Raw genomic sequence first — 17405 nt, forward strand, 5'->3', positions numbered from 1 at the left:
TTTCAATTACAAGCCTGTCAGAAAGATTCTTATTAACAATTTGGCTTCTTGGAGGGCCACATTTTAAAGTATTTCTTACACTGAGTGACTTCCTCTTATTCATCACTCAGGCTTTAAACTCCATATTTAACCTGACCTTAACTCACACTCTGTATTAAGATAGTAGATACTAAGTAGTTTTTAAAAAGCAGTAGACCAGTGAGAATCTACATATTATAATCACTGTATGAGCTGGGCTGCAGCCTAGGTTAGTTAATTCAGAAATTTTAGGGTCTGGGGTAAGGGTACACTAGGGCTACAATGCATTTCAAGAAAAACAGTTGAGGATATCTTCCTTTATTGGCAGTGAAAGCACGCATAAAGTAACATACATACCTTAGTATGAATTCTCCATATAAATTTCCTATACATCAGTGCCACAAACTTATAACACATTTAGATAGTAAATAAAACGAATAAACAAATTTCTTACCTGTATGATAAAACGTGAGAAAAAATAAAAGTACTCCCATGAATATATTACTTAAAAAAGTGACAACTCCACAAGTAATTCCTTCTGGAACAGGGTAGACAGTTTCCACAAAAAGCTCAAAAAATATAGGTATGCTGCTATTTAAGAACACTCCCAGGAGAATGCAGGAGGCATACAATGTCACTAAAATAAAAACATAAACATTTAGTTTCACTGAAGCAGCATGGAGTCATACCAGATAGATTTCCTGGGTGTTCTCTTTTGTAAGTATTGACTCTGGAATTTCATCTCGAGTTTCAACAGTAGTTGATAAAAGTTTGACAAAGCGATGCATATCTGTCAGCTCTTTGCCCAGGTTTTCTGGAGTACATAGAAAAAGTTTTTTGTTTTTTTTTTTTTTGCTGGATGATTACTAGTTTACTCAATTTTCCTTTCTGATGGATTATTCCAAAGGACAAAAACAATTTATCACTATAACATCATTAAAAAGACTCTTCCCCTATTTGGTCACGCTCCTGGCAAATAGAAAGATAAGTGCAACATAGTAACTTAATTTGAAATCTAACGTATTCTATAATTTTAAAGAGAATTAAAACCTAAAAATAAATTAAACATTAAATGTTACTAAAAATTACATCTTTAAAGAGATTGATTAATAATTGCTTTCAAGCACAAAATGAACATTATTCAGTATGTAATTCCTGGAGAAATACTTAACAATAAAATAAGTCCTCAATTTTGGAATGAGTTATAAGTTTTGTGTCAATAGTGTTTTTTGTTTAAGAAAGAAGTAACATTTTTTTGAACACAAAAAATTTCACCCAGAAATGCATAAAATAGTGGTTATGATCCCAGACTAGCCTATAAAAGGCCTATTAACACTATTCTGTACCAAAATCCGCTGAATAAAGATGTTAATCTTATAAGAATGTTTAAGGAAATAAATCCCTCTCCAAATAATTTTATCATTGTGGCTACTGTCTGCCTAAAAACCTTCAATAATTTTGAGAATGAAAACAGAAGCAATGAGGAAAAAATATCTTATTTAGAAACCTAAAACAAGTCCTTACAACCTAAGAAGTATATCCACTGATAATGAGTAAAATTTATTCTAAGTTTAAGGTTACAAGTATTTTCAAACAAAACATTTAAGAAAATTTCTGCATAAGAACTGTGGAATGTTAAGAGTTATTCCAAATCTATTACGTATTATTCATGCATTCATAAAACATATCAAATTACCTGAATTTACCATAACCGACTGCATGATTAACAGTCTGTGACATTGGTGAAGGGGTAAAACAATAATAGTATCCACTGATTCCTAATAAGATTTCTCTAATTAACCTCTTCTCCTGCTTCTCCTTCCAATTATTCTAGCCTTTTGGGATGATAAAATATTTATTATATTCTAATAATGCAACAGCTGGTAATTACTTTGACTTTTCTTTGAATAGAAGATAGATAATGAAAATAAAGAGCAAAAAGAATTACTTAGTGAATAAAGAACACACTGCTGGCTAAGGCACGAACCAAATTATTCACACAATTACATGGGAAACATCTGGTACAATAAATACCACTTAAAACATGACATAATTTTCAAGAGATTCTTAAACAAAACACAACCTAACATCTCATGCTCATGATATACTTGCTAGATACAGATCACATAAACCAATCAACATTCTCTACTTACACACAACTCATTAGTGGTACATTAGGAAGTTTAGAGATGGAGCACACTGGTAGCTTATATAGAGACTGTATTTCCAAAACACTTTATAATAATTTACTCATCAGTCAGTGGTAATCAAAATAGAGAGTATTAATATTGACCCAAACACAGATGAGCCTGGAAGTTTAAAACGAGAAAATACTAACATAAATGACAGGAAAGATCAAGCTCTTAAGGACCAGCAAGTGTTTTTTATGAATAAAGACTCACAAGCTATTGATGGAATTAGCTGTCTTTAGGAAATCTGTCTAGAAATAATCCTCACTATATTTTTATTTCTGAAGGAAATACAATCCTACATGTAATTTGTAATCAGCAAATTAAAACATAATAATTAAAAAATAACCATAACCTGTACATAATGGAATAACTGTATGCAGAAAAAGAAATATAATGATTAGGACATACTGAACAGGAACTCTCAGTATGAAGTCTTGAAAAGAGAGATGTGATTTGACTAATTTTTATTACACATGGTAGAGACATGTGGGATGTGTCAGAGAAGTCCAGTCTAATAAAGCAGGGGGAGCCTATCTGAAAACTGCTCAAGACCATGAAATTCCCTCAGTCATCATTTCATACACTTAAAGAATCTCTAGATTTTGGTTTCCTAGGTATCTAAATTCTGGGAGAAACTTGGAAGAACAGGTGTAACTGTCACTGGAAGGATAAAATTTCTGCTGTGGTTAAATATTGTTGATGGAACTATAAATAGTTCATCTTCTGTTGAGTAATGTGGAAGTGTCTATCAAAATAAGGTAATTCTTCTTTGACCTGGCAATTCCACTTCTAGGAATTTATACCATAGTTCTGTGGGTATATAGGGAACATTCACTGAAAAACTATAGTATGAAAAGATTAAAAACAAGCTAAATGTCCACCTATAGGGATTGGGTGAAAATTTATAAAACATCCAAACAAAGGCATGGTATACAACCATTAAAAATAAGGTGACTATGTACTAGTATTAATGACATCTGAGATACATAAATGAAAAAGAACAGTCCTGAAAAATGTATTATAGTAAAAAAAAAGATATACATTATCTGTTTTTAAGGGTACATAATTCTCTGGGAAAATATAGAAGAGACTGGCAATCTGGCTTGCTTGTAGAGAGGGAAATTGGGGACCACGGGAGATTAGAAACTTTTCACTGCATACTCTTTTTTTTTTTTTTGAGACAGAGCCTCAAGCTGTCACCCTGGGTAGAGTGCTCTGGCATCACAGCTCACAGCAACCTCCAACTCCTGGGCTCAAGCGAATCTCTTGCCTCAGCCCCCCAGGTAGCTGGGACCACAGGTGTCTGCCACAATGCCCGGCTATTTTTTGGTTGCAGCCGTCATTGTTGTTTGGCGGCTCAGGCTGGATTTGAACTTGCCACCTTATGTGTATGTGGCTGGCGCCTTAGCCGCTTGAGCCACAGGCGCCGAGGCACATACTCTTTTTCTATCATTTGAATTTGGATTTTTTACTACGTGTATATCTTACCTATTTAACAGAATGAATAGACAAATTTCACTGCAAACTGATGAACTGATAGCTGATACCACTCCACGAATTTGGCAGCTTAGTGATTTAGCGAGCTGATCCAAGGAGTTGCTATCTACATCCAGAACCTATTATAATCTCAGCCTTGGTACAAGACTTTGACATAAATACTCCCAACTCATTTATTAGAATCCCTGCTATATGCACGATAAATAGGCAACTATATGTAGTAATGAAAGATTAAGTATTTTCATTCAGTTGCCTCAATCTCAGTGTTTGCTTCTAGTATTACTATAAGCACTATAGAAGTGATAACCAAAAGGGTTTCCCCCCCACCCCCACTGGATGGATATGTTTAAATCACTTTTTATTGCAGAAACTAAAACATCAAAATAATTTACACAGGAAGGGGTTAAATTAAGAACTTCATAATCAGAATGGGGAAAAGGTAGCTGTGTCAGGACTGATTCAATATATTCCACAGCATTCTGGGACATGCATAAAGAAGAGGCTGATTATTACGAGCCTGAATTTGACTTCCATTTGAGTTTTCAGCTTAGAGTCGGATACATCCAGTGGGTGAATGTCATCTATTAAAAGTCAGGCAGACAAGATAATTTCCTGCTTGTCAGAGAGGGTTCAAACTACATGATCATTAAATATTTCCATGACTTTCTATAATACTGACACTAAAATTATAATCAACCACCTTTCAATTAAAAAGTCAAGGTAATTGAGCAGAATACACACAACTGAAGTGCTGATGCAGATTTTTTCAAAGACGCTAATATAATTTCATAGGCCTACAATTTAAATTGCAAAAAACAAAGCCCTGTGTAGCACAAAATGTATGTATTTCAAGTACATGAATTGAATTATAACCCAGAAAGTATTCCTCCCCACCCTTGTTCCCTGACAAACCAAATCACTAAACTTTAGGGAAACGAAATGTATAAATACATTTATTAACTAAAACACTCAAACTTTAGATGATCAGTAGTAATAAAACAAATCACAAAACTGCAGATCAGAATAAGAACTATCCCACTCGATATATATCGAGATTTTCAAGATATCATCAGTAACAACAGCAACTTCACAATCTTGGATTTATACAATTAAAAAAACTGCTTTTATATCTTATCATATTTGATCATCCTATCAACTCTTTGTGGCAGGCAAAGGAAGTATTTTACAGGTGAAGTGATTTAGGTTCTCAAAGTTTAAAACAACTTATTTTGAAACAATGTAAATCAGCAGTGCTAATAACAATATAATTAAGGCCTGCAGATGCTAGTATGTTTTCTACCAATCCACCATGTCAGGCTGAAAAAAAAATAAGAAAGCTTAGTATTTTTTAATTCAACAATATTGACACAAAAGGCATGCTTTCCCAATCTGTATTCAGCACAAAAGCTGGAAGTAATTGCACATAAAACAGATGACAGAATAAAAAACAGAGAGCATCAAAAGGTTACAAAGAAAAAGATGAATTTAATCATGATAAATATAAAGTTGGTCCAAAATTACACCTTAAGTACTATAAGAGAAAACTTAGCTTAAGCTTTTCTTCAAAAAACATTTATCAGATGCCTATCTTTCGTAAGCAGTAAATAGAACACGCTCTACCCTCAAATCACTCCTACTAAAGCACTATGACAGACACCTATTGGCTCAGCAGCCATTCATAGGCACAGTGTTGATAATTATACTCTACACTCTCTCAAGAAAAGCTATGTTTAACCATGAGAAGTAATAACCTCCCAGTCTTAGGGCTGAGTGCAGCAGGAAAAGTGTGCCAAGAGCACCTTGGCAAGCTAAAGTAGGCTTGGAAGAGAGTGATCAGGTTTGTGAGTGGAATGGAATCCATGTCCGATAGGAAATGACTGTAAGAATTAGGGGGTGTTTAGATTAAAGGTTAAGGCCAGAATGACTGTAAGAATTAGGGGGTGTTTAGATTAAAGGTTAAGGTCTTCAAATGTTCTGAGGGCCGTCAATGAATGAGATGGAGTTGATTTGCTCTCTGTAAGCTTTGTTGCTCCAAATCAGCTACAGCTCAATGTAAGAAGAATCTTCCAGGACCCAGACCTAACCAGCAACAAAACAGGTAATGTCTTCCTCTTGTGGGAGACATTCAAGGTGTGGTCAGATGAACATGTATGTGGGATGTTATAGAAAAGATCCATATACATATACTGAATGCTAACTAAAGTTATCACTGTATCAGATGATGACTAAAGTTAATTTAAGTAGATCAATAACAAATTTAAATATATGTAGGTAGGAGACCTTAACCAGGATATTAAAAACAAAAATCTTATGGGTTCTTCTAGGTAGATAAGAAAAATAGAAGATTTTTTTTACAGTTTTTATTAAGAAACAAGAAACATTATAAAATAACATTATAGATTTTTATTACAAATTATCTTAAGTAGAATCAAGAAATTTCCCTAAAGTGTAGATTTATAACATTAATATATTTTACTGGATAAACTTTCATTATTGTATATACTGATTAAACTTTTATTTCATGATAAAGTTAGGAATGTTAAGTAGAAATTATTAGATTAGACCTTTATTAAATATAGTGGTATTTTAGCTGAAAATGCTCCTTTTGGAAATAAAGACACATGTTTAAGAAAAACATTCACAATGTTTGCTAACTATACAGTTTTTTCCATAGGTTTTAAGCATGTCGAGAATGTAAAATACACAAACACACACATTTCTATAGCACTGAGCTGTGCCTCTTTTCTCAGGATCACATGTTCTTCCTAAAAAGTGATTACTGTGCCCTTCATAATCTACTGATAATTAAAATTTGCAGTATATGAAACTAGTTCCAAAAGAGGCTGGAGCACCTTTTGCTGCAATAGTCATTAATGGCTATGATTTTTCTTTCTGCATGTTATTAATTTGCATGTGTCCCTTGGTTAGCCTCTTTGTTGGCATACTTTAAAGGTTGACAGTCCCTTATGGCTGGAAGGCATTGTAATTATCCTGCAAAAGTGACACAACTAATAATCCTTTGAAACAGCGAGTCTAGAGAAGAGACTGGCTGTGAAATCAGAGTACCATAAATATAGGTTTAGCAGGAGCTTTCAAACTCTCAAAGAATTAATGATGATTCTGAAGATGCCTATTAAATCATGGGACACTGACTGATCACCTGGTCAAGCCCTTCACTACAAGAAACATGGATTCTGCTTGAAGACTTATTTCTCTTCTTAAAAATATCCAAGGATAAATATTACATGATCTTCCTCAATAGTCCCTATGAACATTCCATGTTGTTACAATGTGGTTTTTCACAAATCCATTCTCTTCTTTTAATCCATATTCCACTTTTTATTTCCATTCCCCCCCCCCCAAAAGACGAGGTCTTGCTCTGTCACTGGGGCTGGAGTGCAGCGGCATGCTCATAGCTCACTGCAGCCTCTTATTCCTGGGCTCAAACAATCTTCCTGCCTCAGCCTGGGACTACAGGCACACCCCACCACACCTGGTTAATTATTATTATTGTTTTTCTTTGTTTTTAGAGAAGGGGGTCTCACTATATTGAGACGTGTGGCATCTAGCAATCCTTCCACCTTGTCCTACCATAAGTGTGGGATTCTACGTATGATCCACTGTGCCTGGCCTCTACTTTCCTTTCTTGAGCAGTCATAAATGTGAGTAGCTGTCACTTTTAGTCCATAAAATTGAAGAGAGTAGTTATGTCATCCCTTAGCCTTCTTTCCTTAACGACTGAAATCCCTAATTTTAAAAGTAATGTGTACATTTTTAATAATACTCATCATTCTGTTCTTAATTCTTTCACCCCTCTCATTTTTGGGTAAGTGCATGTTTTTATTTCCTGCATGCTATTAAAATGGTGCATCATTATCATAATACAGGGAGAATACATACAAAGAAAACAAGACGATTACTCTCTAGCCTATACATGTTACATGTCTTTCAACGCAACTGAGTATGTCTCCATGAAATACGTGAAGTCACCTTGTGGTCAGCAATCACTCCCAAGGAGCTTCTATCTAGTCATCCTTCCCTACCCCCCACCTAGTACTTATTTCTGATATCACCATCAGGCACTCTAGTAACTTTAGATAAAATTAGATGAATAATCTCTCCTAAGGCAACTTCTGTCAAACAGTCAAATTACATTATTTCAGCAAACTCAACACCAAAGTGCTAACATTTTTCAAAATGCCATTTTCAAAGCATTCATCTGTTCAGTAAAAAATGACTGGGTGAGTTGTGGCTAATAGGGCTGCCAGACATCTACTTCTCAGATAAGGTGAATAATGTGTTTTTATAATTTTGTTTATAGCATAACCTTTAAGATTTTGAAACTTAAGTTATGTAGTTTGAGCTTATTTATTTGCCCTATTCTAAAGTGCTTCAATTAATAAAGACAAAATTCAATTTTAACAACCAAGTTTCCCTAAAGAAAAATAAAAGGCAGATTGCTGATAAGCTTACAAGAGGGTGCAATAATGTATGCCAAAATAGCATGCTTTTTGGACAGAATTGATATCCAAAAATGTCCAAAATTAATGTCTTTTTGGACTGGAATTAATGATGGCAATAATATTAAGTCAGTGGACTAAAGATTGCAATAGGTTTTAATGAGACAGCAGTAGTATTTATAACATGTGGATTAAACAAAATTAACTAGCTTTTAATTTATTATGTCAACAGATATAATTAATGCATATATTTTTCAAACGCTTTTCATGTAGATTCTATTGATGTATATAAAAAGCCATAATAGAAATACCAACTTCGCTGGCAAAGAGGAAAAAGACTAGATAATTTTCCTGATTAAAATAGGAATGACTAGTCAAAAAGAAATTTGCCATTACTGACTCTAAATACCAGCTTAAAGGTCTATATTGGCCTATAATTAGATTTTGCAGTAAGTTCTCATTCATGAAATCTGTTTTATTTAAAAGGAATTAGGTTAGACTTTTACAGAGGCAATAGGAGTACCTGTGAGAAATTTATTCAAATTCTCCAGGTTCCATTTAACACGTGTCCTTTCGCTTTCTTCCAGCTAATGCTCAGGAATAAAGATGACCACAGGCGGCACCTGTGGGTCAGAAGAGTGGGGCACCGACCCCACATGCTAGAGGTGAGGGGTACAAACCCAGCCCCTGCCAAAAACTGCAAAAAATAAAGATGACCACAAACTCCTGTTTTCTACAATGCTTTTCTGGAAAGATTCTGAAGAACACGAAGATATAAAAAGAAAACCAAAATCTCAGTGCCACTCCCCCCAACTCTTTATGCAAAAGAAAAGGTAAAGGCCTCAGGCACCCGTGAAGAACTGGCCCCACGGATCATTCATTAAGAAAATTCCTTGCTACTCCCCCATAAATAAGGATATGAAAATTGTAACTGATGTCTAGCACTTAAACAAGTTTATCTTTACAGATAACAGAACTCGAGACACAGAATAAGACATTCTTCCACTATACCCATCTATATAATTGATGCTGCCTTCACTTCTTTTATCTAATATTCCCCTAGTTTTACATAAAATGTAGATTTCCTGGGCCTCACAAGAATGTAACCATTTGCCTCATCAACCTCCCTGCTCCCGTTTTGCCTTACTTAAAAAAAAAACCCCAAATTTCTTTTTTGAGAAAAGGTCTCACTATGTTGCCCAGTCCAGAGTGCATAGCTTACTACAACCTTGGGCTCAAAGGATTCTCCTGCTTCAGCTTCCTAAATAGGTGGGACCACAGGTGTACTCCATCATGCCTGGCTAATTTTCCTATTTTTTGTAGAGATGGGGTCTTGCTCTTGCTTAGGCTGGTCTCAAACTCCTGAGCTCAAGTGATCCTCATGCCTCAGCTTCCCAGAGTGCCAGGATACAGGCATAAACCATCGCGCCCAACCTCTATATGACTTTAACTGCTGAAAGTTCCAATTTCCCCTTGGGAAAAATAGTTGCAGGTCTGCCTGTGGTTGTTGTTTTTCCTAGGCAAGTCCCCTATTTGTCTTAATAAATCTCCACTGATCGAGATTTTTGCCTCAGTCACTGGCCATATGTCATCTCTACTGATACTTAAATGGAGATAACATATGCTTCATTCATTCATTCGTTCGTTCCTCAGAACCCATGCGAGGTAGCAGGGCAGGAACAGAATTTATAAAGGACAAGTCCTTGCTCCAGATTTTCAGACTGGTAGAGAAGATAAGACATACTCAAGTAACTATTACGTTATATTAGGAAAAAAAAAGCTACAATAATTCAGAGAAGAAATGAGAGCAAATCTGGTTCTTAACATCCAGTGTATTTATAGATCAAAAATGTACCTTTCAGGAATAGCTAAGTGATATTCAAAAACTGACTTGCAATTGGAAAAGACAGAACTTATAAATTCAGTGGTTGTTAAAATGGTTACATCAAGCTTAACCTTTCAATTCTGGCCTTGGTTTAATCTAGATTCTGCTTTCCTTTCTGTCCAACGTAATTATTTTCAACAACAGACTGAGAAAACGTGGTCTTGACCAGGGTCAATCATATCAATTTTCTTTTAAGAAGAAAGATGTATTATTTTCAAATATACTTTCCTCTGGGTGACAGCATTAGGAGTAAATTTAATTTTTAATCCCCTTTATTATCTCGATTTATATAATGAGCATGTTTTACTTTTAAATTTAGGGGAAAGTGGACGGGTGGTGCCTGTGGCTCAGTGAGTAGGGCGCCAGCCCCATATACTGAGGGTGAGTAGGGCGCCGGCCCCATATACTGATCTTTCTTTTAGAGATCCAAATGGGGGCCCATAGTTTGAACTGAACCCACCCCAGCCAAACTGCAACAAAAAAATAGCCAGGTGTTGTGGCAGGTGCCTGTAGTCCCAGTTACTTGAGAGGCTGAGGCAAGAGAATCGCTTGAGCCCAGGAGTTGGAAGTTGCTGTGAGCTGTGACCTCCATGGCACTCTACCTCTACCCAGGGTGACACAGATTCTGTCTTAAAAAAAAAAAAAAAAGAAAGAAAAAAAGAGAAATATAGAAACTGTCACCCAGAGATAAAACTGTTAATTTTATCAAGTTAAATAGAAAATACATACAATTCAAGGGGAAAAAATCTGTTCATTATAAACTCATGACTATGTACTTGTCGAATCTCACAGATGCTTACTTGACATATAGTATTACGCAAAAATCTGAATGTAATGCCATGAATAAGAAGAGTTGTAAACTAAGACTGTTCTACCAGAATGTTGTATAATTGCTAAATTATGAAATTATACCAGGATAAAATTTAAAAAAAGTCTGGCTCAGAACACTTGTCAAAATTGCTCAAAAGCCCAGTGTAGGAATGTTAGTGTGTAAAACAGTGTGCAGTATTTTACTCTATGTCTAATTATTACTCTGGACAACTTGGCTTTCCAGGCAAAGCAATGTGTACACAGAAGAGAGGGATTCTCTCTGGCTGGAAGGTGTGAACACAGGTTTCCAAACTTCCTCCTTTCTTAGCACTCTTAGTGTAGTGTCTCAGTAATTTTTTCATGGTGCTCCAAAGCCAAAAGAAATAGCTAACAATTCTGTTAATCATGTAGTTAGATTCAAATAATTTGATAAATATATATGTCCTAACCATTTAGTAACTATTAAAAGATAGTACCTATAAACTAAAAGAAATGTATTTTTAATTCGTTCTTAAGCAACCAAAATTACTAATGGGATGTGTGCATCTGCGAGCACTGCATGACTTCTTGAATCTTAGAATCAGATTGGACACTATTACCCTCATTTCATGTTCCACACTGATTTTTGTGTGGTACTTGCTTTTTATAATAGCACTGCTAAAAAACTAACTCTGCAAAGATACAATGTCATTAAACAGAATACCACAGAATCTAATGCCAAAACTGGGAACTCCTTCGAGTTAGAGGTTCAAGTAATTATCTATCACAGGTGTTGAATAGCCATCCTCGTGCTGCACTTGGAGTTTGCAGTGGTCATTGTGGGAAAATAAGGCCACATTCAACATTTTTCCATTGCCCTATTATCACTAAAAAAGTGGTAGGAACTCCTACATAAATGGATGTCGTGGAAAGATTTGATGCCTCTACTATATAAACTGCTGGTTCTCTTGTTATAGAGATTGAAATGGGGGCCCACAGTATTCCTTAATCATACATAGACAAAAGGAATCCTCCTCCTTATGGATTCCCAGGGAACATACATGCCCCTGGGCAATAGGATCCCACGGAGCTACTTTCAAATTCTTACTTTTACTCATATAAATGCTTGTTATAACAGTCCTACAGTCTATCTTTATCACAAATAATCCCATTATTAGGCACATAATACAAAAAATGACTAGTACTTGCAAATAAATTAAAATTTGCATGATAATCTTTTGTTATCATGCAGAAAGAAGCAATAATAGAATTCCCCTTGGTTTACAGAACAACCTGTCATATCTTTAGAGAAGGGAAGACATTATTTTGCCTACCATTGAATCTTTTTAAAATTATTATGACAGAAGAATGAGGCAGAAAGGAGAGCATTCAGAGGGAGACGTAAATATAGAAGAAAGGCACAGATAATGTAGTGTGAAAAGCACTTGCTGGGTTTGAAGATGGATGGGATGAGGCCATAAGCCAAGGAATGTGGGTAGCCTCTAGAAGTTGGAAAGGTAAGGAAACAGATTCCTCCCTAAAGTCTGCTCACATTCTGATTTTAGCTCAGTGAGACCTTTGTTGAACTTCTAACCTACAGAAATGTAAGATTATACATTTGTGTTGTTTTAAGCTACTAAACTTGCACAACTTATAGCAGTAACAGAAAACTCACACAGACCCTGAATTGATATTAATAATAATAAAAACAACAATAGCACCTATAAATATTTCAGATAAACTAGAACTAAGTAAGCTGGCTATAACATACCTTCAATAGATATTCCTAGTAAGTTTTGCTTTGTGTTGATGATGTAATAAAATTAAATATAAAATAAACTTGTAGTTTCTGGTTCAAAGAATTTTACTGAAGTGTACTTTAAATATCATAATTAATTTTCCTTAATGTTTACAAGGACATGTTGACTATAGCCAAGACAAAAATCTCGGTATTATGATCCGATATGAATTTTTAAAAATTTAGGTTTTCTCATGCTTTATGTGCTTAGGCTAATGAGTATACTTCTTTTCCACAAGCGAAATACCAATTAAAATATTTTTAGTATTTCTTGGACGCTTGTTAGATGAGATGATAGCTGCGTGCCTGGACAAGGAAAATCTTTGGGTATATTTTAACAATTACAGAAAGCGAGAAAAATTCCTATTGTCAGTGTATGTATGCTTCTGTTACATAAAAACATTTATTTGAAGTAAAAAATAGCTTTTGTTCACCTGTGGTTAAGGGCAGGTGTGTGATGCTGTTCAGACAGCTCAGGGTGAACCATGTGGATGATAATGTGGCCCCAGAAAACAGGAGGAGAAGAATTAGTTTCAGCATGCCCCGGATAAAATCTGCAAACCTGAAGAGAAACAATGTTCGATTAATTCTAGCTGGACTTAAAAATACTATTTAAATCAATGACACACATTCATTAAATAATTACTTGAAGAATTTTCCATGCTTTTTTTTGAGGCAGAGTCTCATTTTGTCACCCCTGATAGAGTGTCATGGCATCATAGCTCACAGCAACCTCAGACTCCTAGGCTCAACTTGCCTCAGTCTCCCGAGTAGCTGGGATAATAGGAGCCAGCCACAATACTCAGCTGTTTTTAGAGGTGGTCTCCCTCTAGCTCAGGCTGGCCTCTAACTTGTGAGCTCAGGTGATGCGCCTGCCTCAGCCTCCCAGAGTGCTGGGATTACAGGCGTGAACCGCCACACCACCTTACCTCCATGTATTCTTTTTTTTAAATTTTTATTTATTTATTTATTTATTTTTGAGACAGAGCCTCAAGCTGTCCCCCTGGGTAGAGTGCCGTGGCATTATAGCTCACAGCAACCTCCAACTCCTGGGCTCAAGTGAGTCTCCTGCCTCTGCCTCCCAAGTAGCTGGGACCACAGGTGCCCGCCACAACGCCCGGCTATTTTTTGGTTGCAGCCGCCATTGTTGTTTGGCGGGTCCGGGCTGGGGATTCGAACCCGCCACCTTAAGTGTATGTGGCTGGCGCCTTAGCTGGTTGAGCCATAGGCGCCGAGCCCATGTATTCTTTTTAAAGCTAGTTTTTTGTTTTGTTTTTTAATAAATTTCCCAGTATGAGGTTGCTTTGTGATATATATTTTTTCTCTTACAAAACACACAAAATGGTATCTCTGATCAGGATCTATAACTTGTAGGATGGACTCTGAGTTTTTAAATGCCACTTTTATTTTCCTTACATTTTTCTATACTTTCCAAACATTCTATAATGAGCACTTGTTATCCCAGTTTTAGAAGGCAGGTTAATTTGTGGACATACACTTGCAAAGATGGCTCTTCCAAAATTCAAAACTCATTTACAGAAAAAATACAAATGCGTACACCAGACCCTTTGAGATCCTACATGATCTGGTCCTTGCCATTGCTGTCCCTTCTCCTTACTATTCTCCAGTTGGACAGCCATGTGTCTGTTTCTCATACATGCTAAGGTTGCTTCCCACAGCAATCTGTAGCTTCTGTACTTGTTCCATCTGCCTGGAATGCTGGCACAACAACTCCCACCTTCACACTGCACTCTTATGCCTCAGATCATTCAGGTCTTGGTTTAACAAGGCCCTCCAAGCTCACTGAGAAAGCTTTCCTCTTCACGGTTTCACTTTGCTTTCTTTCTTCATAGCATTTATTTATTTATTATTTTTTTTTGAGACAGGGTCTCACTATGTCCCTTTTGGTAGAGTGTTGTGACATCACAGCTCACAGCAACCTCAAACTCTTGGGCTTAAGTGATTCTCTTGCCTCTGCCTCCCAAGCCTCTGCAGCTGGGACCACAGGTACCTGCCACGATGTCCAGCTATTTTTTGGTTGCAGTTGTCACTGTTCGGCTCCAACTCACCGGCCTCCGTATATGTGGCTGGCACTCTACTCACTGAGCTACAGGTGCCGAGCCACTTCATAGCATTTTTATCTATTGGAAATTGTCTTGTTTATTTTTTTGTTTTTCCTACCAGACTGTAAGCTTCCTGGAAGCAAAAATATAGCATCAGAAAGAGTGAATGTTATTATGAAATCTTGGGAATTTTATAGTATCTTTAGTTCTCAAAATCTCTGCCTTTTTCTGAATCAACATGAAACTAAAAGGTATCTGGTAGAAATACTTATCATTTAGTTATGCCAAAAAAATTTTTCCATTTGCCAACTGCTTTTTCTCACCTGCAGATTAATTGTTGATTGTATAGGCTGTGACTATAAATAATTTATTCTGTCCTTCAGAATTACTCCTATTATAGAGAAATTGATCCCATCGCAAATATAACGTTTATCATTTATCATGTTCTTTCCACTTTAAACATTTGAAAACTGATTCTAATTTCTACTATAATTATGTAACTGTCTTTCTTAACACTTTCAATATTTCTATTTTGCCGTTATCTGACATGGTTAGTCATGTGGGAAAGCATTTTTTAGACTAACATGAGAGCTGATCTATGTGAGTATCTGTGAGAGCTGATGCCATCTTTTGGTGAGAAAAATGAATGCACTTTTGCCCAGTTGACTTAGGTTTGTTTATATCTAATATATTTCATAAATTGAAAATTCTTACGTACTCTGAAAAAGGTTCCACAGGTTGACAGAAACATTCCTCAAGAAAATCCCAAAAACTTTGTTTTAATTCCACGCCTATCAAACATTTTTGTGATTTCCATTTGAGTATGCTAAGTATACTTATTTGTCAGGTAGGAAGATGACAGGGTATGAGAGAAAAAAACTTTCTGGTACAATCAGAATTGAACTGCAAGACACAAGAATAAACTGACTACTGTAGCCTGCTATTCTGGGGGACCCAGTCCTTTCAAACATACTTATATGGGCCAGGTGCAGTGGCTAACATTCTGGAAGACCAAGGCAGATAGATTGCCTGAGATCAGGAGTTCGAGACCAGCCTGAGCCAGAGCGAGACCCCCATCTCTAAAAATAGCTGTGGTGGGTGCCCGTAGTCCCAGCTACTTAGGAGGTTGAGGCAAGAGGATCATTTGATCCCAAGAGTTTGAGGTTGCTGTTAGCTACGATGCCACAGTACTCTACCCAGGGTGACAAAGTAAGACTTTGTCTCAAAAAAAAAAAGGGCGGCACCTGTGGCTCAGTGAGTACGGCAGTGGCCCATATACCAAGGGTGGTGGGTTCAAACTTGGCCCTGGTCGGGTTTGAACTGCAACAAAAAATAGCTGGGCGTTGTGATGAGTGCCTATAGTCCTAGCTACTCGGGAGGCTGAGATAAGAGAATCACCTAAGCTGTGATGCCACAGCACTCTACCAAGGGTGACAAAGTGAGACTCTGTCTATAAAAAAAAAAAGACTGATATCAAAGTATAACCTTGAATAATGGCCTTTAATAACATAATTTTAAAAAATCACTCAAAGCACTCATGTCTTTAAAGAGATTCTATTCTAGGGAATCCCAAAAACGATAATGGAAAATAATAGGCCATGGAGACAACTAAAATTGATTTCAGATCCCAGAGTAAGAGGAGTCCTGATTTTTTCAGAACTTCCATTTAAGCAAATTAAAAGTAGAAATGTCCTCATTCTAATTGCCCCCTCCAGTTCCATCTATCTCTAGTTAAAATTAAGGGGTATGGAAAGAAAATAAAGTATGTAAGTTGTCATTTTTGATACATAATGGTTCCCTCTCTGACCTCTTTAGTGCTCAGAATAGGATTGATCAATGATGACTCATTGAGACTGGCTTGGAGATTTAATTAGAAAAATTAGGTATGATTCTTGTCAAAATGTGACAGGTCAATGTACTTTTAAGTATCAGTGATTTCTTACAAATATTATTTCCCAATCCCACTTCTTTAGCTTTTATATTGTATTCTTACATTTTCTTAACTTAGAAAAATCTGAAATAAAGTGATTTAGAAATTACAGTATCAATTTATTCTTTCATTACCCCAGAACACTACGCAAACTATAAGGTTTAGATATAATATTATCACGTGTCAATTACAATCAAATATTTAGATATTGAGGTGATTTATATATCTTCTTTGATCTCTCCAAATATGTCATTAGATTTTCCTCTTTCTGGTAAAGCTGATTGTCCAGTTTTTTTTTTTTTTATTAGACAGGGTAAAACGATATAAGAGGTGAATGAATATTCTCTCTTTGGAACATCAAGAGTAGTGTGATAGGCAGATACCTAAAAGAGTGACATTTTCATTCTTTTTCTTTTTTTTAGAATGGATGAGACCTTTTTTCCTTCTTCTGACTCATTCTAAAAAAATGTGCTGTCATAATAAGTTAAGATCAAAGGGAGTCTGATGAAACTGGAAGTCTTTACAGACATTTTTTCATCAAACGGAAGAACCATAGGGAAACATCTGCCAAAAAAAAAAAAAAAAAAAAAAAGACCAGAAATAAGCATCTACTAATCAGGATATTACCTTTTCACGGAAAGTTCTAGAGATGCTTTTACAAATGACTCTTTTCTTTTTTTTTTTTTGAGACAGAGCCTCAAGCTGTCCCCCTGGGTAGAGTGCCATGGCATCACGCTTACAGCAACCTCCAACTCCTGGGCTCAAGCGAGTCT

At 36.1% G+C, this 17405-nt stretch overlaps 1 protein-coding gene across 1 annotated transcript in view; it reads right to left on the reverse strand.

Annotated features, from left to right (window-relative positions):
• Positions 1-17405, reverse strand: part of DIRC2 (disrupted in renal carcinoma 2) — a 90073-nt gene that overhangs the window by 6895 nt on the left and 65773 nt on the right. The window contains exons 8-9 of the mRNA XM_023516295.1: positions 13074-13201; positions 473-655 (exon numbers count right to left, since the gene is read on the reverse strand). Of these exons, the coding sequence (XP_023372063.1) occupies positions 473-655; positions 13074-13201 (311 nt within the window). The remainder of the gene's footprint in view (positions 1-472; positions 656-13073; positions 13202-17405) is intronic.

The sequence above is a fragment of the Otolemur garnettii genome, unplaced genomic scaffold (assembly GCF_000181295.1).
Source record: "Otolemur garnettii isolate 467f Iridium unplaced genomic scaffold, OtoGar3 scaffold00089, whole genome shotgun sequence".
NCBI lineage: Eukaryota > Metazoa > Chordata > Mammalia > Primates > Galagidae > Otolemur > Otolemur garnettii.